The following is a 26,860-nucleotide window of genomic DNA, read 5'->3' on the forward strand; positions in this document are numbered from 1 at the left end:
GCCGGGACGCCGCCGGCTCGTAGGCTGCGCGCAACGCGCCCTCTGCCCGGCTCCTAGGAAGGGCTGCTGCTACTGCTGCTGGCTTGGCCGCTGCTCCGGGCCGGGCGATGCGGCGCTGGGGGACGAGCCCCCCCGAGGCATTCCCCAAGGCGGAGCGCCGGAGCGGGAGCCGCGGCGACGCGGGCGCCGGGAGGGGGACAGGTGCGTCGGGAACGGGGGTGTCCTCCAGTCGGGGGCTGGTGGAGAAGCTGGCTTTTCCGTGGGGAGGGGGGCACTATATCCGGCCCCCGCTGTCCCGGAACCCTTTTTTCTCCTCCAGCCAGCCATTGCATAGGGTCTTTTCTTGATGCAAGGATTTTCCTTTTCCCCTTCTCCTTACCCCTCCTCCTTTTTGGCGTTGTTCCTATTGGGGTGGGGGGGGTCGAGGGCATGGCGCTCTCCTCCTTTCTTTCTGCACGCATCCCAATGCGTTTCCATTGGCGTGGCTCAACGTGAGAACAGGGTGACCCGGGCAGAAAGCCAAGGTGGTGTGAGAATCTTTCCCTCCGAGGGGAAAGCTCCAGGGAGTTGGGGGTGGGAGAAGGGGACAGAAAGGAGGACCTCTCCTTCCTTCTCTAGAAAAAATAGCCAAATACTTCAAATGCCATCTGGTCCTTTGGAGAGGAAGGTGACTTGCTCTCGAGTAAGCATGCTTGAGATGGGCGCTGTGGATTTCATTTGCTTGATTTGATTTTTACATTTTTTATAAAAACTATTTTAGCCTGATTGCTTCCTAGCTGTAAAGCTGCTCGGAAGGGCGACAACGGTTGCAAAATAAGTTAGGAGCGAGAGATTTGTGAATCGAATTCCCTGGGATTGAGAGGCGGTTCGGGGGAGGGGACACATTTTTAGGATCCTGTTTCTCAACGCACAAACCTGCGCAGAGGCTTCCCTGTCGCCCCGAGAGGCAGAGGTGAGTTGGTGGATTTGGGGTGGACCAGGAAGGATGGCGGAGGGGGAGACGCGGGGAGGGGGGGGAGAGAGAACCTGCTCTGTAGGGCCCGATCCACCTGGGAACGTGCCTCATTGAACTGGACGGGAGCTGCAGTGAGGCTGGTCGAGGGGGGGGGGGCGGGATTCGGATGCATGGGCCCAAGTGAATTGGTGGTTTTTGTGTGTGCAAATGGTAACTTCACTACCCTTAGCGTGGTGGGTGGAAAAGAACCCAGAACTGTGAACCCAGATAAGTCACTACTGACTCCTGGGGAGGGAGGGAGGGAGGGAGTGTTAGCTGACTACCCCCATTCCCAGTCTGTGCACCGGATACATCCTCTTAAATTTGCTGTAGGAGTCAGGACACTGAATGCCATTGCATTTACTTTTTTATTTAAAAGGGTGGGCGTTTCAGAGTTGGAGTTAATAACTCTTTGGCACAGAACGATCTGAGACATAAATTGATTGTAGCTGCCAGAATGGAGGTGGCTGTACCACACTGGAGAAATCTGAGAAACCTCTGTGTCAAATCATGAGTATGCAGGGGCTTCTCAAGAGAAATCCAACCTAGCAGTGGTGGGGGGTGGGGGTGGGGAATCTAGGGGAGAAATTCAGCCTTAGAGATTCCCAGGCCTTTGGTTTCAGTGTGTTACTGTTGTTAATACAAGGGATAAAGCCCTCTGTCCACCTGCTGCCCAGTTTTGAAGTGGCTCTCTGGTCTCAGCTGCATTTCCTGATGGATGAGAGATTTCCTCTTGCTGTGCTAGCTCTGACTTACTTCTTTCCTTTCGTATACTTGTCTATAAGTAACACTACAATTGTTCCATTTTGTTAATTGTTGGTGGTCATTTTTTAAAATTTATATATACCTATGAAGGGAACCAGCGGCCTTCCAGATTTAGCTGGACTCCTAGCCCCCATCACCCCTGACCATTCTATAGGAAACACAAAGCATGTCAAATCCTGTGAAAAGGTGGATTCAAGTGAAACATTAAGAAATGCTTTCTAAACTGCCTGTGTGTGTGTGTGTGTGTGTGTTTGTGTGCACGTACGTGCCCATGGGCACTATATCACTGAATACCAAGGTGTGTTCATACAGTCACTTTTCTGGACATTCTGCCCAGTTCACGTTGTGCAATTGAAGTGGATTTGGTGCTGTTAGTCCACCTCCCATAGGACTTTTTGCAGTAAGGAAGGTGATGGGGAAACGCAGTGGCCTGGCTCAGTATATGGCAACCTCCTATATTCCTAGTTAAATTAGCCCTCTATGAAGAACAATGAGGACTGGAATCTTCAATTTGCTTTTAGGAAAAGGAGCGTACATGATTTGCACGCTGGAGGCCCCAAATTCAATCCCTAGCATCTTTGAGTTGGGCTGGGAGAGACTCCTGCCTGGAAACCTGGAGACCTACTTCCAGTTGGTGTAGAGACAGTACTTACCTAGATGGACCGAGCATCTGACTATGTAGGGCAGCTTCCCGTGCCCCTATCATTATATCAGAATAAGGCAGGAACTTCCTGTGCCTTCACATTCACAAGCTTTATCCTTTATCCCCCCCCCCCCGCACACCCCAATTGCACCACATAATCCCACAGGCAAAAGGGACTTCATTTGGGTCAGTTGCTCCTCTTTGCCAGAGGCAGATTAATATTCCCCGCAGCTGGATTAATATTTCTAGTGGCTGGATTATTATTTCAGGCTGACTGGGAAGTGCTTCCTTGTTGTGTGTGATGATGCCAAGTCTTTCGATGCTCAGGTGGCGCCCCTGCCACCTGAATTCTTCCAGGTTTCCCCAACTGGCTTGTGTAGCCACTGATGCTTGGATTCTAACTTTACTATGTTGTGGGCAGGTTTGTCTGATGTGGCTTGGACTTGCCTGATACTGGGACATAGGAAGCTGCCTTCTGCAGAGTCAGACCAACCATCTATCTCAGTCTTGTCTTACAGTGACTGGTACCAGCTCTCCAAAGTTTCAAGCCGCAGGGGATCTTGAATCTGGGACCTTTCGCATGCAGAGCCAGTGCTCTTTCATTGAGCTGCAAACTATCCCCTGCAGGCCACACCTGCACTTAGCCCGTTCTTTACTGGAATTTTAGGGGTTTTTAAAAAAAATAATCTTTATTAAAGTTTCAAAGAGATTACAAAAATAGAAAAAAGGAAAAGAAAAAATAAAAAGAAACAAAAAAAATACAAAATACAGAACAATAAAAAACAATTAAAAACAAATCAGTCTTTCCATGTCTTATCTTTCATTTGCTTATTTCCTTGACCTCCTCATACCTCCCTTTTTTGTATTCTAGTTCAATAGTTGTTTCAGCAAGTCCTTACCCTTTTTACTTTTATATCTTAATATATTATAACGTTACATTTTCACCTATTATCAATCCATTTTTACATACTCCTTTATGACATTATTGCTAAAACCACATAACTTCATTCCAGCATCCCTCTAACATTCCTTAATTTTGCAGTGTTTCTGTAAATAGTCTTTAAATTTCTTCCAATCTTCTTCTACCGACTCTTCTCCCTGGTCTGGAATTTTAGGGTTTTTAACACCCTTCCCGCCTCCTCCATCTGCCTTGGGGAGTATAAATTGACATTGCAGATGAGCAGCCTGCCCAAGGCTTAATCTGATGCATGCCTTAGACGCAGCACCTGTTTCCAAAGGTGGGGATGTCTGAAGGAAGGGATCCTGGAAAGAGATTGGGTTGTGGTCAACTTAAGCCCTACTCAGAGAGCAGACTCTTTGAAATCAGTGGACTGCAGTCAGTTGTGGCCATTCAGTGCAATGGTTGGGGCTGATGAGAGCTGTGGTGCAAAACATCCAGTTGGCAAAGACTGTTCTGTTGTATCAAGCCCAGATGCAGCCTGTGGTAGGTTCTGGAATGGCCAGACGAATGATAGGATTTATGTCCTTTGGGGGACTGGGCATGGAGGCAGAATTTAATGCCTTCAACAAGGCTTATCTGGCTAGTAATCCAATTAGCAACTCTGGCCTTCAGATCACCCTGTTCACTGTTGAAAGCATGCCTTCACAGCATTCTTAGTTTTTGATTTGTGTTTCAACCTAGGAAAGTACAAAGCATCTTCTACGCTCTGTGTGCATCCATGATCTGCCAGCTTTGTCTTCTCTGACCAGGGATTATACTTTTCTTTAGGACAGGCAGTGGTACAGACTTGAAACCATACAGGACAGGTGTCTCTTGTTTTTGCTGTGGCCCTGTATCCTTTAACAACCACAGAGCAGGCAATAATTCAGTGGGTGCTGCCACATCTTGCTGGCATGGGCATAAAACAGATGAAAGCTATACCTATTTATGGGGGTCTTGACAGGAAGAAACAGTTGGCAACCCTACGTTCTTGTGGGTTTTACTGGTATGCTTCAGCTGAGAGACTCAAGTTTGGATTCGTAGGAACATAGGAGAGAAGTTGTCTGCTCCCAGCGGCTCTTTGGGATCTCAGACAGAGAAAGGTCCTTCCCATCATCTGCTACCTGATCCCCTTAACTGGAGATGTTGCAGATTGAACCTGGTGCCTTCTTGGTACAGCACACATCCTCTAGTGTGAAAGAGCTCTTGCACTGAATTCAGCTTAATTGTACTCAGAGCAGCCCTATTGAAAGTAATGGACCTAATTTAATAATGCTCATTGATTTCAATGTGTCTACTCTGAGCAGGATTAACATTGGATACAACCTGCGGTTTTTTTCATGCAAGACTCTCAGGGCTCCTCCAGACTCTGTATTTTGCAGGGGGGATCAGGTGTGTAGTAGAAATTTAGGTTTGCCCTAGTTCAACAAATCCACTTCAAGAAAAAATGAGCAGACTTTTTGCAGTTAGGAAAAGCGCAGGATGAACAATAGCTTAATAGGAAGGCATATAAACACCCCGCAAGCAATTTAGAATTCATTCAGGATGGATGTTTATTGTCATTTAACCTCTCTGCAAAGAAATTGGTGCAAATGCTCTAAAAAGGTTTAACACTGGGCACTCCCAAGTGATGTATTTGTTGAGCATTCGTCCTGATTTGTTTGCAGAGAGGTTAGATGACATTGCATCAAAGCAAATATTAACCCACACTTTTTGGTGTGTGTGTTCTGTCACCTTCCTTATCACGAAAAGCCTGATTTTTGGGGGGAAGTGGGTTTGTTGTGCAGGACCTCCTACGTAGCTATAATTATGCAACCTGAATTTTCTGGTATGTGGTTGAATCTGAACATGGCAATAGTCTATCATATCTCCTCTCAGTCTCCTCTTTGCCAGGCTAAACATACCCAATTCCTCCAACTGTTCCTTATAAGGCTTAGTTTCCAGACCCTTGATCATCTTGCTCGCCCTCCTCTGCACACATCCAGCTTGTCAACATCTTTCTTAAATTGTGGTGCCTAGAAGTGGACGCAGTATTCCAGCTGTGGTTTGACCAAGGCAGAGCAGAGCAAGACTATTACCCCCCTTGACTGGGACACAATATTTCTTTTGATGCAGCCTAGGATAGCATTAGCTGTTTTTGCTGCTGCATCACACTGTTGACTCATGTTAATCATGTGACCTACTAAGACCCCCAGATCCTTTCCACATGCACTACTGGCAAGCCAGGTGTCCCCATCTTATGTTTGTGCATCTGGTTATTCCTGCCTAAGTGTAAAACCTTACATTTGTCCCTATTGAAATGTTTTGGCCCAGTTCTCCAATCTGTTAAGGTCATCTTGAATCCTAATTCTGTCTTCAGTGGCATTGGCTACCCCTCTCCATTTGGTGTCTTTTGCAAATTAGTGTTCCTTCAATACCTTCCTCAAAGGTCATTTACAAAGATGTGGAACAAAAACAGGCTCAGGACTGAATCCTTTGGCACTCTAGTTGTCCCTTTTCCCCAGGATAGCGAGGAACTATTAGTGAGTATTTTTTGGGCTTGGTCAGTCAACCAGCTACAAATCCACCTAACAGTTACCTCATGCAACCCACATTTTACTAGCTTCTCTGCAAGAATATAACGGGGGACTTTGTCAAAAGCCTTACTGAAATCAAGATGCACTATGTCCACAGCATTCCCCTGATCGACCAAGCTTGTAACTCTATGAAAAGATGAAATGAGATTTGTCTGGCATGACTTGTTTTTGAGAAACCCATGCTGGGTCTTAGTAATCACAGCATCCTTTTCTAAGCGCTCACAGATCGACTGTTGAATTATCTGTTCTAGAATCTCTCCTGGTATCAATGTCAAGCTCACCAGTTGGTAGTTACCTAGGTCTTCTTCTCCCCCCTTTTTGAAGATGGGAAGAACATTTGCCCGCCTACAGTCTGCAGGGACCTCACCTGTTCTCCAAGAATTCTCAAAGATTAGAGACAGAGACTCTGAGATTACATCCTCAAGCTCCTTTAGTACCCTGGGGTGCAGCTCATCAGGCCCTGGAGATTTGAATTCATTTAAAGTTCCCTTGCCACTTATTTTCCCATCTTGTGTTGCAGTTTCCTCTTTGCATTATTTATTCTATTATCTCCAGGCTGGGGATTGCTTTCCTTTTGGGTGAAGACAGAGGCATAGTAGGTGTTGAGCAGTTCCGCATTCTCTCTGTCACCCAATAGCATTTCTCAATGCAAGGGACTTGCTTGTTCTTCTTGCTTCGAACATAGCCGAAGAAACCTTTATTATCATTTTTAACATCTCTGGCAAGCTTATTCTGAGTTTTGGCCCGCCTGACCTTCTTCCTGCAACGGTTGGCTACTCGTGTATACCCTTCCTTCGTGATTTTTCCTTCCTTCCTTTCATTCCATTCCATGGCTGAGATATAAATAACACCCTTGGCAGTGGAGTCAGGCATTAGTGTGTTTGAGGTGGGTGTACATTGCATTGTTAGTTAAATGATTAAGGCACCAACCGCAAGAAGGCCCCGTGCTGTGCCCCAACCTGATTACTTTCCTGGGGGTGTCTTTTAAGAGTTGAGCACTTTTTATTTTTTGCAGTTTACAGTGGTACCTCGGGTTAAGTACTTAATTCATTCCAGAGGTCTGTTCTTAACCTGAAGTACCACTTTAGCTAATGGGGCCTCCCGCTGCCGCCACGCCGGTGAAGCACGATTTCTGTTCTTATCCTGAAGCAAAGTTCTTAACCTGAAGCACTATTTCTGGGTTAGAAGAGTCTGTAACCTGAAGCGTATGTAACCCAAGGTACCACTGTATTTTCATCCCTGCTATCAAACTTTTTTCTTTCTTTCTTTTTTTTTAAAGACAACTGATTCCTTCAGCTTAATGGATGTTCTGCAGGAGTCCAGCACCTTTAATTAGCACTTCAAAATGCCAGAAACACAATGACAGGTATATTTAAAGGCCTAGTCAGGAAGTCATCTTCAGATTTGGGGTTGAGCTGGAGCCAACAGCACTGCCGCTGACTCCTTTGCATGCAAAATACTTCTTCGGCCCCCTCCCATCTTCCTAGCCTGCGAATTTTGGCAGAGCTCTCCCTGGCTATGCACCTCTTCAGTTGTTTAGCCCTTCTCTCTTTTGCGTCTCTGACTGTGCTTGGAGGTGGGGAGGGGAGCGATCAAGCATTATTATTTTCTTTTAGAAATAATAATTGTTGTCTTTTGGGGAGAAGGGCAAAACAAAGGAAGCCACAGCAGAACCAACGGAAGCAAAACATAAAGGGAGCAAAGGGCCAAACTGTGGCAGGTTGTGGTGTTGCACTTTCCAAAGAACGTAGACAAATTGGACCCGGTTCAGAGGAGGGCAGTGAATGTGGAGATGGGCATGGAAAGGCCGTCCCTTGAGGGAGGTGTGAAGGAGCCGGGTGTGTTCAGCATGCTGAACAGAAGGCAGAGACGGGGACAAGATAGCCCTCCTCAGATACCCAAAGGGCTGCCCCATCAATGATGACAAAGGCATGTTCCTTGATGTTGGTCCAAAGGGTAGGTCTGCATCTTGTGTTCCAGGAGAAATGTCCATTGCCAGTGGAGCCGATGGCCTAGAGAGCTAGGAGGGCAGGTGGGCTCCTCTCCTCCGGAGGTCTTCAAACCATTCTAGCTTTGGGTCACCTACCATTAGCAAGGGAACGGGATGGATCAGGGGCCGTGTTCGAAATTAGCCAGGTGCATTTTGCACCTGGCTTTCGGCCACTCGCAACCAAGTGATGATGCCTGGGCACCAGGATGGCACCTGACGTCTCTGCCACCTGGGGATTATTGGATCTAGACTGTCTTCACACACTAGTACCCCGTCCTGTAGTATTGTATCAGTTATATTTTATCTTCACAATCAGAATGAATTTCAGGAACCCAAACACTTTTTCTGTGCAGCCAGAGCAGGAGCAGTCGCCATTAAGAAAAAGAGGTCGGAAGAGGCCAATATATATGTGGACTGTCCTTGGATCAAGGGACTTTTCTTCTTTAAGTTCTCAAAACTCTTAACCTAGCTGAAGGTTGACCTCTGAACTAGCCAGATGTTTAAATGAGAATCAATCACAGTCAGTCCATCATTTGAAAAGTAAGATTTTAGAGCCCCCTTGCCCCCAAATGGCAACTAGACATTCCATTTTTGTGTTCAAGTTCAAGCAGTTTATTACGGTCATAGACCAGCATAAGCAAAACATCTAAATACCAAATAGCATAACAGTATGAATCTAATAATTATTAAATAAATAGGAGCAAGAACGAAACGTAGATTTAAACATATAAACAGAATACTTAATTAAGCATAGATAATGGGTGAGTAAAAATTTATAAGGAAAATTAAAAGATCGGTTAACACAGCTATATGGGGTGGGTTTCAGAAGTGTGGATCTAACAATATGGGCCTTCAGTTTAGGATTGAATTGTAGCATAGACCATTCTTTGTCGAGTATCTATCATGGCAGTGCAAAATCTGGTGACTAAATATGTGACTTCTGGGCTCTTGTTCTGCAGTAATAGGAAGATGTTGTGTTGTTCTGAATGCCCAGGAAACTTATATAAGATGGGCTGGATAAACCTAGTTCGTTTTGTGATTGCAACCTTGGTTTAAGGAGTCATTAGATATCAGAGTTTTGAACACTGATCAGGGGTCTGCTTCTGTTTGAGCGGCCCTTTACATTGAGCGGCCATCGCCACCCTGTTGCCCCTCCAGAGTTTTAGTCCAAAGCAGCTGGAGGGCACCAAGTTGGCATTGCCTTGAGTGTCATAATGTCTTGGGGGCCGCATGCTGGTGGTGGGAAGGGCCAGATCCAAAAGTGAACAGGGAGACCTGTTCCTTCGCTCTCTGGTTTCTTTATATCGGTTGCTGGGCATCGCAAGTGGGGAGGAAAGGTCTCTTGCATTTGGGACCTGCCTTGAGGCATCTTGTTGGCCACTGTGAGAAGACTGTGATGGGCCATTGGCCTGATCCAGCGGCTGCGCTCTGCTTAATCTTCTTAGGTTCTCTCCAAGGCCTTCTTTGAGCAGCTCTCTCCCTCTTGCCCTTCCTACGTCAGCCTGGCCAATGCTCAGGAGTTAAGTTGTGGGTGAACATATCAGACGACACAGCGATTCCTCAAACAGCTCTTGTTTATTCACAGGCCAGAACAGAACTGAACTGAAGGGTCCAGCCAGCCTGCTTATATAGAGCTCCACTACAATGCAACAGTAACCACTTTCTGTAACTATCCAATCACTGAACGTCACTTTCAATCCCTTATTTGCATATGTGGACCTGAGTGAAAACTATCTACAGTATCCCCCTGCTGGCCCAGGGTGAGAACTTCAGTACATAACACCAGGGATGATGGGAGTTGTACTGTGGCAACATCTGGGTGGCCACAGGTTTCCCCTATCATAATATGGCAAAGTTGCAATGGTTAGGGTGGGGCTTTCTGAAAGCCAGTTCTCTCCTCCCCTCAGGACAAGGATGGTCCTCAGTGAGCCCTAAGGTGGCATTTGAGGTGGAGGGGAGCCCAACTCAGCCGGGCCAGAGGTTTCCTCACCACCAATGGAAAACATAGCAAGATTTCACATCTTCCGCAGGGTTTAGCCCCAGCTGGCCTGACATTTGCTACGGAAGAACGGATTGAGAGGGGTGGAGTGAGAACGAAGGACAACCATGCAGGGGTGCATGACGGCACGTGAGTTTGGGGTAGGGAGAGAGCGAGAGCTGTACCTGACTGCAGCCCTCTGGGATCCTACTTTTTATGGTGTTCCCTGAAGCAAAAGCAACAGCCATACAAAGCCTGCATGAGCCTAAAGAGATAGTATTATTATGTGCCCCAGAGAGTGGCTCTGGAATCTGTCCGTCCCCTCCCCCACCGCCCCAGTGCTTCAGTCTAAGTTCTGGTTAAAGGAGTGCCCCTGACCATGCCAAGAGTGCTTTTCCGCCTTCTTGCTGGAGAAAGGGCTCCCAAGTCACCCTGAGCTCTGAAACCTTTCCTTTCCCCGCTACGAGAAGGTCAGGTCTTCATTGCTGCCCTCTTAATTGTGGCTTGCGGGGATCCATGCATGCTGTTTGAATGAAGTAAGCAAAAAACAGTCGCTATAGAATGAAGGCAATTATGCCTCCCTGTGGCCAGCAGTTGGGGATGATGTCTCACCCATGCTGGAAACAATAAGAACGTTGCATCATTCATATATATATATATATATATATATATATATATATATTCATTTCCTGTGAGAAGCGGTTCAAGGGGGCAAAGCGGGTTCTAAAGATAGATAATTCATTCTTGTTCCCAAGAGCTGGGAGCATGCAGAAGAAGGAAAGGGTAAAGCAAAATCCTGGTGCTCTCTCGACAACCCAAATCCTTTCTGTTCCCAGGGGGTTGGAGGGGGGAATTGTCTTCGTTTTGGAAAATTGCAATGCTACAGACTCAAAATCACGTAGGATAGGTCTTGTTTCCTTGGCAGGGGTCAGCATTGTTTCAACAGCAACCGGACGGGTTGCAGCATTTTGCTGGCAGGAAGAAGATCTGACAGGCAAAGCTGTACCTGTGGGATTTCTGCCTGCCCTACATTTTATATTTTTAAGGGGGAGGGAGAGCTCAAAGCAATTTACAGCCGACATTGAAACATCAAATGAAACAATCCAGAATGAAACATGACTGAAGAAAGTCAAATATGAAGTCAACATTCAAAGCAACATAATTAACAGGAAGCTAAAATATTGTCTTAAAGGTTTCAAAAGAAAGCGTTGTAATGGAGGTCAGCTACAGAATGCACATTTATCGCAGCAGAGTTAACCGGGGGAGGGGGGGAGCCTTTAAACCTTTGAAGAGAAAACAAATATAACATGCACATTTAAAACAGCATAATTAGCAAGAGAATAAAACATTATTGTAAGCATGGAACGTATCTGCTGCTGCTGTTGCCAGTCCTGCCAATGGTAGTTCATGGTAGCTGGTGGCTGTGGAAGCCCAGACTCAGTGACCTGGGTCTCTGACCTCTTCAGCAGCCTCCGTTTCTGTAGCTCCGTCACGGCAGGGAGCAAGTCCTCCAGGACTCACCGCCAAGTGAAAGAAGTATGGAATATTGAACAGCTCTTACTCAGAATCTCCTTTCTTGTAACTTGAAGCCATTGGTTCAAGCCCTACACTCCAGAGCAGGAGGAAACAAGCTTGCTCCCTCTTCCATGTGACAGCTCTTGAGATATTTGAAGAGGGCTATCATATCTCCTCTCAGTCTCCTCTCTTCCAGGCGTACAGCAAACCTGGGTTGCAGCTCATGGTTTGTCTGGAGCAGAAAACAAAACCACCACCCCATGAGCCTGGGTTAGGGAAACCTGCTTAGCCAAATCATCCAACCCTGCTGTATTTTGATGCTGTGTTTTGGGGGCCCTCCGGATTGGGGTTTGTCGTCTTTGGAGGGTGTCGTCTGCAACATGTCACTGATGAAGTAGTAGTGCATGGGAGCTCACCCTGTCACAGGGATTCGAACCACCAACCTTCTGATCAGCAAGTCCTAGGCTCAGGGGTAGGCAACCTAAGGCCCAGGGGCCAGATGCGGCCCAATCGCCTTCTAAATCCAGCCCGCAGACAGTCCGAGAATCAGCATGTTTTCACATGAGTAGAATGTGTCCTTTTTAAAATGTATCTCTGGGTTATTTGTGGGGCATAGGAATTCGTTCATTCTCCCCCCCAAAAAATATAGTTCAGCCCCCCACAAGGTCTGAGGGACAGTGGATTGGCACCTTGCTGAAAAAGTTTGCTGACCCCTGGAATAGTGCATCATTGGTGGATTTCTAACTGGACCACCCACACGCAATTCCACCGCGTTAGTGGTTCTGTGATGCTTAAAAAAGTAAAGGACCCCTGACAGTTAAGTCCAGTCGCGAACTACTTTGGGGTTGCGGCGCTCATCTTGCTTTACTGGCCGAGGGAGTCGACGTTTGTCCGCAGACAGTTTTTCCGGGTCATGTGGCTAGCATGACTGAGCCGCTTCTGGCGAATCCAGAGCAGCACACGGAAACGCCATTTACCTTCCCACCGGAGTGGTACCTATTTATCTACTTGCACTTTGACGTGCTTTCGAACTGCTAGGTTGGCAGGAGCTGGGACCGAGCAATGGGACCTCACCCCGTCGAAGGGATTCAAACCGCCGACCTTCTGATTGGCAAGCCCAAGAAGCTCAGTGGTTTAGACCACAGCGCCACCCGCGTCCCTCTGTGATGCTTACTCAAGGCTATTACACCATTGCCTCCTGGAGGGGCCCCCCTTGCCCTATAGCGCAAAAAGAGGGACAAAGAAATAAACAGGAACATGTATACAGTGGTACCTTAGGTTAAGAACTTAATTCGTTCTGGAGGTCCGTTCTTAACCTGAAACTGTTCTTAACCTGAGGTACCATTTTAGCTAATGGAGCCTCCCACTGCCACCGTGGCGCGATTTCTGTTCTCATCCCGAAGCAAAGTTCTTAACCCGAGGTACTATTTCTGGGTTAGCGGAGTCTGTAACCTGAAGCGTCTGTAACCCGAAGTATCACTGTAATATAAAATGTTACAGGATTTCAGCAGAAGGCACTTGGACATGCATGCACCAACTGGAAATCAAGCAAGTATGTTTACCCCAAACTTTGGCATGTGCAAAACCGCACTGAAAGTGCCCTGATACCATCATGAGCACAAATGCTCATAAATGCACAATTAAAAGGACGTCTTTTAAGGGTGTATTTTGTTGCTTGGTCATGTCACTTAAAATGCGGAATTATTATTATTATTAAATTTTCAGTAGTATTCTTTGGTTTTGAATGAGTAATGTGCATAGCAGTTGTCATAACGATTCCCTTTCTGTTATGATATATGCAAACCGGTTAGAGATTTCCCTGTAGGCAAATGTCTGATCCCTACAGGGCGAGATGGTGGGACCTTTCATGTAGCTCTTCTAAGTCAGATATCTGGATTCCACAAGGCCTTGGGAGGAGAATGAGGGTCTGGTAAGTTTTTGGCAAGGATATGGGCCTGGGGGCCAGGACACCTGGGTCTTTTTGAGGCCGTGGGAGAAAAATGAGTTCTGACAAGTTTCTTAAAGCAGTGGGGTGGGATATGTGTCTCGTTTTTCAATCCACCTCCGGCAGGTGGTGATGGACTCCACTATCTGGAAGGGAGGAGTGGAGTAAGAGCTATTAACTGAGGTTTAGGAGCATTCCTGTAGTTTTGGGGGGGGGGAGACCTGTAGCTCTACAAACTTGGCTGGACTCCGTCTCCCGTCAGCCCGTCAGCACAGCCTATAATCAGGGTTCCCCACTCCTGCTGTAGCCTTTATGTTCCAGTGTAGAAGGGGAGTGGTATGCAGTGGTTAGAGGCGATCTATGGGCATTGGGCCCTCCCGATTTGCTGTCACCTTCCTCCAGCCTCTCTGAGAGGCCCGGGGCGGCGACTGTGAACGGGCTTTTGCAGCGCATTCTAAAACCAGGTCACCTTTGCTGGAACCTTGTCCTGTGTAATCATTGGCAGTAATCTGAGCCCAGGTAACCTGGCACGGAGGAGCCGGTGGACGGCAGGTAATGGATACTTCTTGGGACTAGGCAGGTAGCCAGTCCTCCTTGTTTCCACCTGAATGGGCAAGTCCAGCTGCCGCCTAAAAGGCAGACTAGCTGGATGGTTGCAGCAGTGGCTATTAATAATACTAGCAATAATGATTTTTTCAAACTTGCTAGCTGCTTTTTAAAAGCCCTTGCTTTATTTGGGACTCACAAGGACACCGCCTCCCCATTTTCCAGGAGTTGAGGCTGAGAGAGGGTGGGTGACTTGCACAAAGCCCCTGGCAGAGGTAGGATTTGAACCCGGGCCTCGCAGGTCTTTCGGACCCACTGTAGATAATGAGCGGTCTCAAAGAAACGAGCCTGGCTGAGGTTGACGGAGAATGTACTCCCAAGTAGCTGTGCCTGGGGACTGCATCCAAAGATTTGAAAAACAAAAATTCTAAGCTCCTTCTGCCTGGGTGCTCTGAAATGTGGCAACCGGCATTCAGGAATTTGAAAGATTTCTTTCTCCAGTCCAGTCTCTCTTCTCTCCCCCTCCCCACAAGGCCTTTCCTGCCTCTTAATTCTGACGTGCAAATTAATCAGCTTTCATCTTTGCTGCTGCCTCCCTGCCTTTTTTCCTTGAGGATTGTGTTTGAATTTCTAGGTTTCTCTCCTGGAAATTCAGGATAGCAAATTGGCAGAACTCTAAGCCCCCTCCAGACAACCCTTTATTATTGTGCATACACAACTGCTTGTGCTCAGGGTGGTATCAGAATGGTTATAAGCAATCCCCCCCCCTTTCGATACTGTTTGCATCTGTGCAAAAGGTTCAGGGTGGCTTCGTTTGCGATTGGTGCATATCTCATTACCTCCTGCTGAAAAATTTGCAGCTTTTCGTACCACAAATATTCTGGAGCTTTGACTTTTTGGTTCTGCTTTGCACTGTTGTAGTGCAAGAGAGGCCCTTCAGACAGCAATAATACAGTGACAATGGGCTTACATTGCAAAACGACTCTCAAAGCTGAACGCTGTGCAGACGGTCTGGTCTAAATCCGCCACCGTTGTTGTTGTTTAGTCATTTAGTCGTGTCCGACTCTTCGTAACCCCATGGACCAGAGCACGCCAGGCACTCCTGTCTTCCACTGCCTCCCGCAGTTTGGTCAAACTCATGCTGGTAACTTCGAGAACACTGTCCAACCATCTCCTCCTCTGCCGTCCCCTTCTCCTTGTGCCCTCCATCTTTCCCAACATCAGGGTCTTTTCCAGGGAGTCTTCTCTTCTCATGAGGTGGCCAAAGTATTGGAGCCTCAGCTTCAGGATCTGTCCTTCCAGTGAGCACTCAGGGCTGATTTCCTTAAGAATGGATAGGTTTGATCTTCTTGCAGTCCATGGGACTCTCAAGAGTCTCCTCCAGCACCATAATTCAAAAGCATCAATTCTTCGGCGATCAGCCTTCTTTATGGTCCAGCTCTCACTTCCGTACATCACTACTGGGAAAACCATAGCTTTAACTTTACGGACCTTTGTTGGCGAGGTGATGTCTCTGCTTTTTAAGATGCTGTCTAGGTTTGTCATTGCTATTATTCCACCAGCAACACATTGTGGGAAATGCCTGCAAGAAACCCACCAGTCTGGGATGGCCCTTAGAATTGGGATGAGGAGAGGAGGAAAGGTTGGCTCAGAGAGGAAAGGGCTGTGGGTGCATTTTGCAGACTAGCTTTTGCGTGCCCCTGCTCTGATCGCCCAACTCCCCCTCCCTGGCCCTCCAGCGCTCTCTCTAGCTGTGCATGGATTTATCGAGGGACGGGGAGCTGTCAAGTTTCCACCTCACCCCTGAGGCTCGTGCTCATCGATCGGATGAAGTCTGTGGCCTAGATTCCAGTGAAGGGCACAGAGGTTTAGTGGCTGGTGCACTGGAAGTCAGGTGCTGCGTCTCTCGGCTCTGAAAGGGCGAGTGGGTAGTGGGTTCGAGGAGATGGGGGCCGGTTCCACATTTTTAATTGTCAAGTTTTCCATTCAGTCCTTAGTTCTGGATTTTCAGGCGGCGGAAATGGAAGTTGGTTAATATCTCTCTCTCTCTCTCTCTCTCTCTCTCTCTGCTGACAACTTTGATTGAGAAAGGAAGTCAATTCAGTTCACCCACCTTTCGATCAGATTCTCTCATGGAGGCATTGGTGGCCGTTGAAATAGGCCGTCTGCCCTTGTTAGCTGTGCTGCCTTCTGGGCTCCGAGTTCAAGGTGATGGGTGTGATCTAAATTTTCTCTTTGCAGCCATGGATCTGGCCCTGCCAGCCTCTGAGCTATCTGCTGTTTCATGTGTAGCCTGTTGCAATCTCTGAGACCCATGGAGAAACCATCCCTTTTTATTTATTATTGACAGCCTTGTTTTTGGGGGTACCCTTCTCTAGTAAATCACAGTCCTTCTGGAGCTCTAAACTAGAAAATGCTTTGAAAAAGCAGCACTTTAAAAGCAATCCAGAATGCAGTGCACATGAACTGAAAGCTGCTTGAAATGAAAAGATTGTAGAATCATAGAACTCTAGAGTTGGAAGGGACCCCAAGGGTCACCCAGTCCAACCCCTGCAATGCAGGAATCCATCCTCCAAGGACGGAGAGTCTACCACCTCCCAAGGGAGTCATTTCCACTGTCAAACAGTTCTTACGGTCAGAAAGTTCTTCCTGATGTTTAGTCAGAATCTCCCTTCTTGCAACTTGAATCCATTGGTTCAAGGCCTTCCCTCAGAACAAGAGAAAACAAGCTTGCTCCATCTTCCATGTGACAGCCCTTGAGATATTGGAAGATGGCTGTCGTATCTCCTCTCAGTCTCCTCTTTTCCAGCCGTAGAGCAAACCTTGGTTGCAGCTCATGGTTTGTCTGAAGCAGAAAATAAAACCTCCCTCCCCCCATGAGCCTGGGTTAGGGAAACATGCTAAGCCAAATCATTGAACCCATCATAGTTGGACTTAGGGGAATGTGCGAACCCTGCTGTATTTTGATGCTGTGTTTTGGGGGGTAGGAGAAGACAAGTGGGAACTTGCCCACTTTCCCTGCATGGAGGTTCTGAGCAACGAGCTCTTCTTCAGAAATAAACGCAGCAGAGAAGAACTGAGAGTAAAAGCAGGTCCAGCGACAATGGTGGAAGACCAGAATGAAATGGCCTCGGGTGAGGAGCAACCAGAAGGGAAGAGATATGGTTGGAGGAGAGCCTCCAGTGTTGTCAAAACCACACACATTTAAACTTGGGGAGTAAAAGCCCAAAGGAATGCCCACACCTAAGATGGGTTTTTTGCACTGCTGTTCTGGATCTTTGAGCCTTCCACATTAGCAGAAAAGATGGACAAATGCAAAGCACAGAGCAATGGTTGTGAAAGGATGATGGTGTCATCTGAATGTCCCATTTGGGTTGGCAGGAACACCAGGGCTGGTCCTACAATGATGCAGCTGCCTCAGGCATCAGACACGTGAGTATGAGGAGCCAGAGTTGTCAGTGCCCCATGGCCTGCCCTGTACCCTCTTTGCCAGCCTGCTGCCCTCAAGTGCAGGGAAAGATGTTGGAGTAAGATTCCACTGCCATTCCAGTTGGCTCCTGTATGTGCCCTGGGGGAGGGAGCCATCTTGTCCTTCGCCTCAGGCAGCAAAATGTCTTGAGCTGGCCCTGAGGAACACAGTGTCAGGGACACTATAAAACACTGAAAACACACTGTCACACACCCGCCAACATTTTATGGTTCATTTGTGCTGGTTTGCCGTTGACTTCGGCTCCTACGTCTAACTTCAACGGAATAATTTTCCTATGCCTATTTTTATATCCACATTGACTTCTTTTTTTTGTCCCTGGTCTGCCCTTGCAGCGGATGCCAGAAACAGTGACTTTTGCTGCCTCTCTCCAGTATCTCGTTTACTTTTTTCAGACTTTAATTCTCCACAGTGCCTGCTTGTACAAAATGGATTCTCTTTTTTAAACAGTTGTGGCAAACCTTTCCTCATGCTGGGCGTTCTGCCCACCACTACCTTTTAAATCCTCCTCTTCCCGCTCTCTTTGCCAGAAATAGTTTTCCAGCAAGGCCCATTATAAACTTTTCATTGTTAATTGTTATTGCTTAAGTTTATTGGTTTTGTCATTCTTATTTCATTAATATATGAAGATGATTTGCAAACACACCACAAAAACCAGCTACAGTGGTACCTCGAAAGACGAATGCCTCGTAAGACGAAAAACTCGCAAGACGAAAGAGTTTTTCGTTTTTTTGAGTTGCTTCGCAAGACGAATTTCCCTATGGGCTTGCTTCGCAAGACGAAAACGTCTTGCAAGTTTGTTTCCTTTTTGATTTTCAATGCATTCCTATGGGAATCCGTGCTTCGCAAGACGAAAAATTCGCAAGACGAAAAAACTCGCAGAACGAATTAATTTCGTCTTGCAAGGTACCACTGTACAATGGTTTTAAAAAACAGTACAAAAAATGAAACTGAAAATAGGTTTGAGAACACCCTTCCATCCAGCTGGAAATGCTTGCTGAAACTAAAATGTCTTCAGTTGCTTCCAGACTGGACAGGAGGCAGGCACCTGTCATACCTCGACGGAAATGTTGTTCCACAGAACAGGGGCAGCCACGGTGAAAGCCCTGCTCCAGGCTGCTGGTATTTTAGAGCTTCAACGAGAAACTCTTCTGCAGACTGCAGTGACCTACTAGGCATATAAGGATTAAGGCAGTCTCTCCAGTGACCTGGTCCTGAGCTGTCGAGGGCCTTACAGGTTAGTGCAGGCTTCCTCAACCTCGCCCCTCCAGATGTTTTTGGCCTACAACTCCCATGATCCCTAGCTAGCAGGACCAGTGGTCAGGGATGATGGGAATTGTAGTCTCAAAGCATTTGGAGGGCCGAGTTTGAGGCGCCTGGGTTAGTACCAGAACTTTGAATTTAGCCCAGCAGCTGATTGTCAGCCAGTGCAGATGAGGTACTATATCCTGGCAGTAGTTTCTCCAACAATTAACCCAGCTGTCTCATTCTGCGCTAGCTGCAGTCTCTGGATCAACCTCAAGGGCCGCCTCACACAGAGCACATTGCAGTAGTCCAGCCTTGAGGTTACCAATGCATGGACAACTCTGGCTAAGCGATCCAGGACTGGCCATAGCTGTCTTGTTAATAGCAGCCTGTCTGTCTGTGAGTTGTCCCACTCCTCCCACCCTCGTGCACTTCTCTGCACAATTTCCATTTGAGCTTGGGGTATCTCATGTGCTCTTGCAGTTCCTTCTCTTGGGTCAGGTCTTCCTCCTGCAGTAATTTCTCCTTTGAACTGGATTTCATTTTCATTGTGTCATGAAACGAACACCTTTAGCTAGAGTGGCAGGGGTATAAATATTATTATTATTATTATTATTATTATTATTATTATTATTATTATTATTATTGTATGTGAGACTCAATTCTAAAAATGGGATGGCCATTATCATTTGGAGTGATTACACAAAGCAGTTCTTTCGGGTAGCTTTTGACCCCAGTAAATTTTTTAGCCATTATGTCCTTTGGTAATGAATAGCTTCCCTTGCCCTTGATCCTGGAAAAGTTGTATATGGCCCTCATGACTAGTAGCCACAGATAGCCTTATTCTCCATGAATGAGCCTAATTCTCTTTCCAAGTCATCTGTCTCTCCATCTAATGAGAGCCAATTCGGTAGTTTAACTACGTGCTGTGTGAAGACGGACCTCTTTTTGTCTGTCCTGAATTGTCATTCAGCCTCATTGGATGTCAGCGAGTTCATCGTGATTTTAAACAAGCCACACAGCTTGTCGTCGTCGTCGTCTTTTTCTCATTTCTATTTAATTCTCCCTTCCAAAGGAGTCCAGGGCAGCAAACACATAATTAAAAGAGCATCATTAAAGAAACATTCTAAAAACAGTTTCATACAACCCCCATTATCTCAGCCAGTGACTTCAGAGTTGCCAGGAACAGTATCTTCCAACCATTGAATGCCTGAGTGAACAGGAATGTTTTTAAGTTCCTCCTGAAAGTCAATAAGGACGGACACAACCACACAGCATTCACAGCAGAAGCTGCCTTATACTGAACCAGACCTATTTCCCCCCTATCTAGCTCAGCAGTGCCTACACTGACTGGCAGCAGCTCTCCATGTTTCAGACAGGGGTCTTTCCAAGCCCACACCTGGAGATGCCACTGGAACAGAATCATAGAATTGTAGTTGGCAGGGACCACAAGGGTCATCTAGTCCAACCCTCTTGGAATGCAGGAATCTTTTGCCCAATGTGGGGCTGGAACCCACAACCCCGAGATTAAGAGTCTCCTGCTCTGGCTGAGCTATCCAAGCGACCTTGAGGCCTTCTGCATGCAGGGCAGGTGTTCTTCACCAGGTCCAGCATTACTGCAGAAATGTCCATATTATTTCTCCTGGGCAAACCCTGCTGCAAAAAAATATTTCTAGCCCCTGCAGATAAGTTTGCCACTTGCACCCTTTTCTGCAACCACCCAGCAACAACAAAAAGCAGTTTGCACATGCTTAAAGTTACTAATGAAGAATCTCGGCAAAACACCTCCCATTTCTCGTAGGAAATAAGTAGAAATCTAATACGTATTTTATTTCTAAATTCTCTGCCTTCTAAATGATGGCAGAGAGAACATTGCAAACTTTCATGAGGGCTAGAAGTATGTCCCCTTCCTTCCTTCCTTCCTTCCTTCCTTCCTTCCTTCCTTCCTTCCTTCCTTCTTTCCTTCCTTCCTTTTAAAAAGAAGTCTTAAGATTTTGCCTATGTCAACAGAACAGACTACAAAATTCAATTCCATGTATAGCCAGCGAGGGGGGAGCTGTTTTCATTTTGAAAACGAGGCTTGAGCCTTTGTAGAACGACTTGGCACCTGCTGTAGTGGCTCTCCTTCCAAATGTGTGCTGGAGAGGGAGGCTGTTTGTGGCTATTCTGTGCCGAAGGGACTGCACTCTGCGCATGATCAGGAGCACTGGGAGCCCTCAGGATCTGCCTTCATACTGAGCCTCTCTAGGTGCTGGCATGCATTATTTCAATGGCGTAATGTACTGAAGGCTTACGTTTTTAAACGTGTTGTAAGGAGCTCGAAGACCTTTGGGTAACAAGCAACTAACAAATCAGACTCATAGGGTTGGAAGGGACCTCCAAAAGTCATCTAGCCTAACCCCCTGCAGTGCAGGAATACAGATAAGTCTAATAGATAAGTAAATAAACAATTCCTTCATGCTACAGGCCAGCCTTTGGTAACCTGGAGCCCTACAGCTGTTTTGGACTACATCAGCCATTGCGGTCTGAAATACCTGAAGGACTCTAGCCTTTATTCAGCTGTGAGGTGGCTTCTCTGCCAAGGTCTGAAAGCCAGAGGGTGGCGTGGGGGCTGCTTCTGCTTGCTGTGCTTGGCGATTCCAGGCCCAGGTCCCAGGAGCAGTTGTGTTGCCCTCTTTCCACAGGACATGGCGAGGAGCTGTTGGAGTACATCCAGAAAAGAGCGGCGAGGCGGGTGGGGAGGGGAGAGGAACGATCTCAGTCCTGGGACACTTAATCTCCTGTTGTGCGAAGAAAGGTGAACTTGGTGGCTTTCTCTGGTTTCCTCGGTGCTGGTGGGGGTGAGATTGCTGGATGCTCCTTCATTCAGCTGTGGACAGTATGTGTATGTGTGTGTGTGTGTGAGAGAGAGAGAGAGGGGGGGGGTAAGGGATAGCTCAGGGGGCCAGGAGCCGGCCCGGGAGCAGGAAATAAAGTGAAATTGAGAGGACAGCTGCTTTGCTTTGGGTGGGAAGGGAAAGGGGTTTGCTTTGTATGAACATCTCTTTTGGAGCTGCTGAACGCAGGTAAGTCGAAGGATCAGCTGGTGGCAAGTTCCTCTCTCTGCCCCCTCCCCTCCTAGGATTGTGCTAGCAGGTTATTTCTCAGTAAAGAGGTTTGGGGGCTCAACTCTGCCTGTATGCCATGTTCTCTGACCTTGAAAGCCTTGTCCTCTATTTGTGATATTATTGGGGGGGGTGGAGAGAGAAGGGGCACTCAGGGCATCTTCAGATAACCATCTCTGAGATTGTTGCTTTGTTTGTTTTTAAGTGTTTGTTCAGGAGCTTAATCCCCCCCCCCTTTAGTGCAGAGGGGACACGTGAAAGTGGGGAGGAATATAGTTCTGGAGGCTGGAGAAGAGGAATAACTCTGTAAGGGGGAGCACAATGTGGATGGGGGGGCGGGAATGAGGACGAGAGGCAAAATTAGGCTTTTGAGAAGAGAAGGCAGGACTTGGAGCGGGAAGAGTGTTTCGTGGCATTTTATTTTTTTACTTCATTTGTAGATATTCAGCTACCGCATAATGTTCGGAACCAAATGTTGTATTGGATGCCAGAGTACATATTTCATACCCTCCAACATTTCTCCAATGAAAACAGGGATGTCCTATTCCATTATTTGTTTGTTTGTTAATTATTTTATACCTCACCCATCTGACTGGGTTGCCCCAGCCACTCTGGGTGGCTTCCAATGTATATAAAAACATAATGAAACATTAAACATTTAAAAAAATTCCCTATGCAGGGCTGCCTTCAGATGTCTTCTAAAGGCTGCATATTTACTTATCTCCTTGGTTTGGGGGTCGGATAATTCCATACCCTCCAACATTTCTCTGATGAAAATAGGGACGTCCTAAGGAAAAGCGGGACATTCCAGGATCAAATCAGAAACTGGGACAGCATCTGTAAATCCAGGACTGTCCCTGGAAAATAGGGACACTTGGAGCATCTGATATTTACGGGTGGGTGAAGCATTTATTTTATTTACCATGTTTGTTCTCAGTGGGTGAGCCTGGCCCCCACACTCTGTAGACACAGGACTCCCAGTGTTTCCCATGAAATTCTACTCAGAGGAGACCCATTGAAATGAATAAACCTACATTAGTCATCCTTCTGAACTTCAAAGAGATCTGAAGGTGGGCCTGTATAGGGAAATTTTGAATGTTTGATGTTTTCTGGTGTTTTTAAATTTTGCTGGAAGCCTCCCAGCAGTCATATGTGCAGTACAGTAGTAGTAATAATAATAATAATAATAATAATATATTTTATTGTTGTTATTGCTACTGCTTCTGTTGTTATTATTAGTATTAGTATTATCTCTGTAAGTTTTCAATGAACTTTTCAATTTTTACAAATTCTTTTAAACAACCACCAGAACAAATCTCTCATATCCGTTGACTTCCCATCCACCCTTCCATGGTGCTTATTCTTACCTTATATTACTTATATTTTACCCATTATATACATTAGTTATAAATGATTAAACTGCATTTCTCAACTGATGCTATACTTCCAATCCTGCATACGCTTTAACATAACCGTAGTACTTTTTCAAATATTCAAATATTACACAAAACATTTCTGTTCTTCAAGAAACTTTTATTCATTCTGTTCTTTCTAAGAGGGATTAGCATTGGCTACAATGGCTACAACCTCTTGTACCTGCATATTATAGCAGTTCACCTGTGAAACCACAGTGCCTCTGTTTGAGTTGGATCTGCCACGACTCCTTTATACACACACAGAGAGAGGACTTGTTGCTGACTGCTGTGCTTCCCCTCGCAGGTATCCCCTTCTGCACAAGGCCGGAGGCCGCTGCCTGCTACCTGCTCTGAGCCTCCATGCCGGGGTGGACTTGCCCCTGCACTGTGCCTGGATAAGGGCACCCAGCATAGCGTGTGCCCTTTGCACTTCTGCACTCCAACCTTGAGATGATGTCACGCAAGAAGGCCATCCTCCTCCTCCTGGCGTTCAGCACAGGCACTTTGCTCCTGCACCAAAGTGCCCACCTCGGCTGGTAGGCGTGGGAGACATTGAAACGGCGGGGGTTGGTGCCAGTTCTAGGTTTGGGGGCAGCCTTTGGGCAACATGCTCTTCCCCCTGTCCTCCCTGGGTATGCCCTAGGCCACTGTTCTTCAGACATTGCTGGGCTACAACTCCCATCATCCCTGTCCACTGGCTAAGCCTGTGCTTCCCAAACTTGGATCTCTAGCTGTTTTTGGACTACAGTTCCCATCATCCCTGACCACTGGTCTTGCTAGCTATGGATGATGGGAGTTGTAGTCCAGCAACATCTGGGGTTCTGAGTGCACCACATCCTTGCTGCTGCCGCCGCTGCCACTACCCAATTGCATACCTCTCCCTCTGGGTCTAATCCAGACCTCCTCCCAGAGAATGAGGGCAAAGTATGGAGAGTTTTCTTCTCCTCTTCTCTTACCTCTCACTCGCACCAACAGCAAGGAGGAAGAGGCCCAAGAAATTGGGAGTGGGTCCCCTGCTAGAGCAGGGGCATTTGCAGGTGCCCAGTGATGCTGACCCCTGGCACCATTCCAGACTAAGACTAACGAGAAAGAAAAGAAGGGAGTGGTGTGTGTGTGTGGGAATGGGCAGTGGACACTTTTAAGATGGCCTATGATATCTTACCGGTTGAGGCAAATGAGAAAATTTGGATGCAGCTTGGGGAGGTTGGGGTGGCAGTCTAGGAGATGGGCAAACAAGCACAGGAGGTGGAAAATGGCATGCTCCTCAGATGTGAATCCGCTGCTCCTCCCAGCTGTCCCCAACCTGCCACCTGAGGCACCTGCTTCACCACGCCTCATAATTGGGCCGGCCCTGTGGATGACATTTGGGTTGGGTATTGGAAAGGAGAAAGGAGCAGAGCTTTAAAAAAGTGGTGGAGCAGAATTAAAATGAAGGGAGGGCTCAAAATAAGTGGGGGAAGAGGGTGGAGGGTCCGTGAGGGCTCGGGGGTGAGACTAGGAAGCATCTCTGGGCTTGTTGTCATTTCTCTCGACCCCCCTGCCGCTAACCGGACCCCTTGCTTCTGCCCCCCGCCGCCCAGGTTCCCAAAGTCGGCGCCCTTCAGCTGCGCGCCCCCGTCGCCCCCCCGCCCCAAGCACACTGCCGTGGCCTTCCTGAAGACCCACAAGACGGCCAGCACCACCGTGCAGAACCTGCTCTTCCGCTTTGCCGAGCGCCACAACCTGACGGTGGCGCTGCCTCACCACACCTGCGACCACCAGTTCTGCTACCCGCGCAACTTCTCGGCCCGCTTCGTGCACCCTTACACGCTGCCGCCACGGCTCATCGCCAGCCACCTGCGCTTCAACCGCGAGGAGCTGCATCGCCTCATGCCCAATGACACCATCTACGTCACCATCCTGCGCGAACCGGTGGCCATGTTTGAGTCTCTCTTCAGCTACTACAACCAGTACTGCCCGGCCTACAAGAGGGTGCCCAACGGCTCCATGGAAGCCTTCCTCGACGACCCTCGCCGCTACTACCGCCCCCACGAGAAATACGCCATGTACGCGCACAACACGCTGGTGTACGACCTGGGGGGTGACCCTGAGCACAGCCCCGAAGACCCCACCTACTTGCCGGAGTTCATCCGCCAAGTGGAGGGCATCTTCTCGCTGGTGATGCTGGCCGAGTACTTTGACGAGTCCCTGGTCCTCCTGCGCCGCCTTCTGGCCTGGGACCTGGAGGACATCCTCTACGTCAAGCTGAACATGCGCAGCCCCGAGTCCAAGCTCAACATCACCTCGGCCCGCGTGGCGGCCCAGGTCCACGCCTGGAACGCCCTCGACGCCCGCCTCTACGACCACTTCAATGCCACCTTTTGGCGGAAGCTGAGGCGCGTGGGCCAGGACTGCATCCAGAAGGAGGTGCGCGCCCTCCGCCGGGCCTGCGAACACCTGGCGCGCCACTGCTTTGGGGGCCAGCCCCAGCTGCGCCCGGCCATGCAGATCAAGAACAAGGAGCTGCGGCCCTGGCAGCCCAGCGCCAAGGTGGGCATCGTGGGCTATGACCTGCCGGGCTCGGGCGCCCCCTTGGATGAACAGTGCCTCAAGCTGGCCATGCCCGAGGTGCAGTACTCCCGCTACCTGCTGCGGAAGCAGAGCCTGAGGAACCGGAGGAGGGCAGCCCTCCACCGGCCGCTGCCGCCTCGAGGGCTCCTGCGGCCACCCCGGCATCCTGTCCCCAAGGCGGCATGAGCGCCCCACCACCGCGGCAGCTGGAAAGGCCCAGGAGGCGGAGGCCCGGTTGGCAAGAGCCCCAGAGAGAAGCTTCCCACCGTCGCCCTGGCAACACCTCAGCGTCCTGTGATGGGCCCTTGCAATACTAGATTAGGCCTAGGCCTCAGCCTTCTTCAGAGCCAGGGTGGAGGGGGGCTGGTGATGGCTAGTCCGATTTGGCAATGACTCCCCCTCAGTTTCTCTTTTCTGGGACTTAGGGCTGTGCTTAGTCCTATTAAAACTCAGGGCCTTGGGATCTGGGTGAGCGGGACTTTCCTCCAGGCGCCCTGAGGCCGTGTGTGTGAGCCAAGTGGATTCCCGTCGCTCGGCAACCAGCCCGATTTTTGTTTCTTAAACCCAACTGGGTGCTCCGTTCTGGCCTCTTTCTCCCTTGCTCCAAAGGAAATGCTACAACTGAACCTCGGGGGAAGCTGAGCACATCCGGGCCCCGTCCCTTGCTGTTAGAAAGCAGTGAGGGTGGTCTCCCTCCCCGCTCCTGACAACCATTTTCTTCGTCCTCCCCACTATGTACATCCGAGTGCTGAATTCGACCACTTCCGGTTCTGCTCCCCCAAATCCATACTGCATGCCTGCACCCCACTTTCACATCCATCCATGTGGAGCTTCAACCTGACATCTTCTCCCTCCCCTGCCCAAAATTAATTTTATACCTTTATCAGTCTCTCTCTACGCCCCACCCCCTTCATGGGGCTTGCCAGGATTCATCTCCAGAAACTTGTTTTTTTATTTTATTTTATTTTATTTTTAATGTCCTAGACCTTGTGACATTGTAATACAGAAGATCTCGCTGTGTTTTTCTTGAAGGAGGAGCTGGAGGCCAATAAAACAAACAAACAAACAAAACCTGTTTTTGCTGTTAGAATTAAGTGTGTGTGTTTAGATATATTGTATTTTTTTATATAGAGTAGGTGGGTTCCTCACTTAGGGGATATCAGAGAA

The 26,860-nt window shown here is 48.0% G+C and overlaps 1 protein-coding gene across 5 annotated transcripts; it reads left to right on the forward strand.

The window, feature by feature from the left end:
• Positions 1-26,764, forward strand: GAL3ST3 (galactose-3-O-sulfotransferase 3). Of its 5 annotated transcripts, none has more exons than XM_083590897.1 (3): positions 1-201; positions 23,448-23,679; positions 24,724-26,764. In XM_083590897.1, the coding sequence occupies exons 2-3, from the start codon at positions 23,594-23,596 to the stop codon at positions 25,877-25,879; spliced, it is 1,242 nt and encodes a 413-aa protein (XP_083447023.1). In that variant the 5' UTR covers positions 1-201; positions 23,448-23,593; the 3' UTR covers positions 25,880-26,764. The 5 variants fall into 5 exon arrangements, with proteins under 5 accessions (XP_083447023.1, XP_083447021.1, XP_083447022.1 ...); XM_083590895.1 differs by lacking the exon at positions 1-201 and adding an exon at positions 289-952; XM_083590896.1 differs by lacking the exon at positions 1-201 and adding an exon at positions 21,531-21,689.
• The last annotated feature ends 96 nt before the right edge of the window (positions 26,765-26,860 follow it).

This window comes from Podarcis filfolensis (assembly GCF_964270895.1).
Source record: "Podarcis filfolensis genome assembly, chromosome: 16".
NCBI lineage: Eukaryota > Metazoa > Chordata > Lepidosauria > Squamata > Lacertidae > Podarcis > Podarcis filfolensis.

What these genes read in the sequence shown, in the direction of transcription:
- GAL3ST3 (XM_083590897.1), top strand. Translation starts at nt 23,594, where the DNA reads ATGATGTCACGCAAGAAGGCCATCCTCCTCCTCCTGGCGTTCAGCACA. An exon ending in CAAAGTGCCCACCTCGGCTG is followed by an intron (nt 23,680 to 24,723) that starts GTAGGCGTGGGA and finishes CCCGCCGCCCAG; the next exon opens with GTTCCCAAAGTCGGCGCCCT.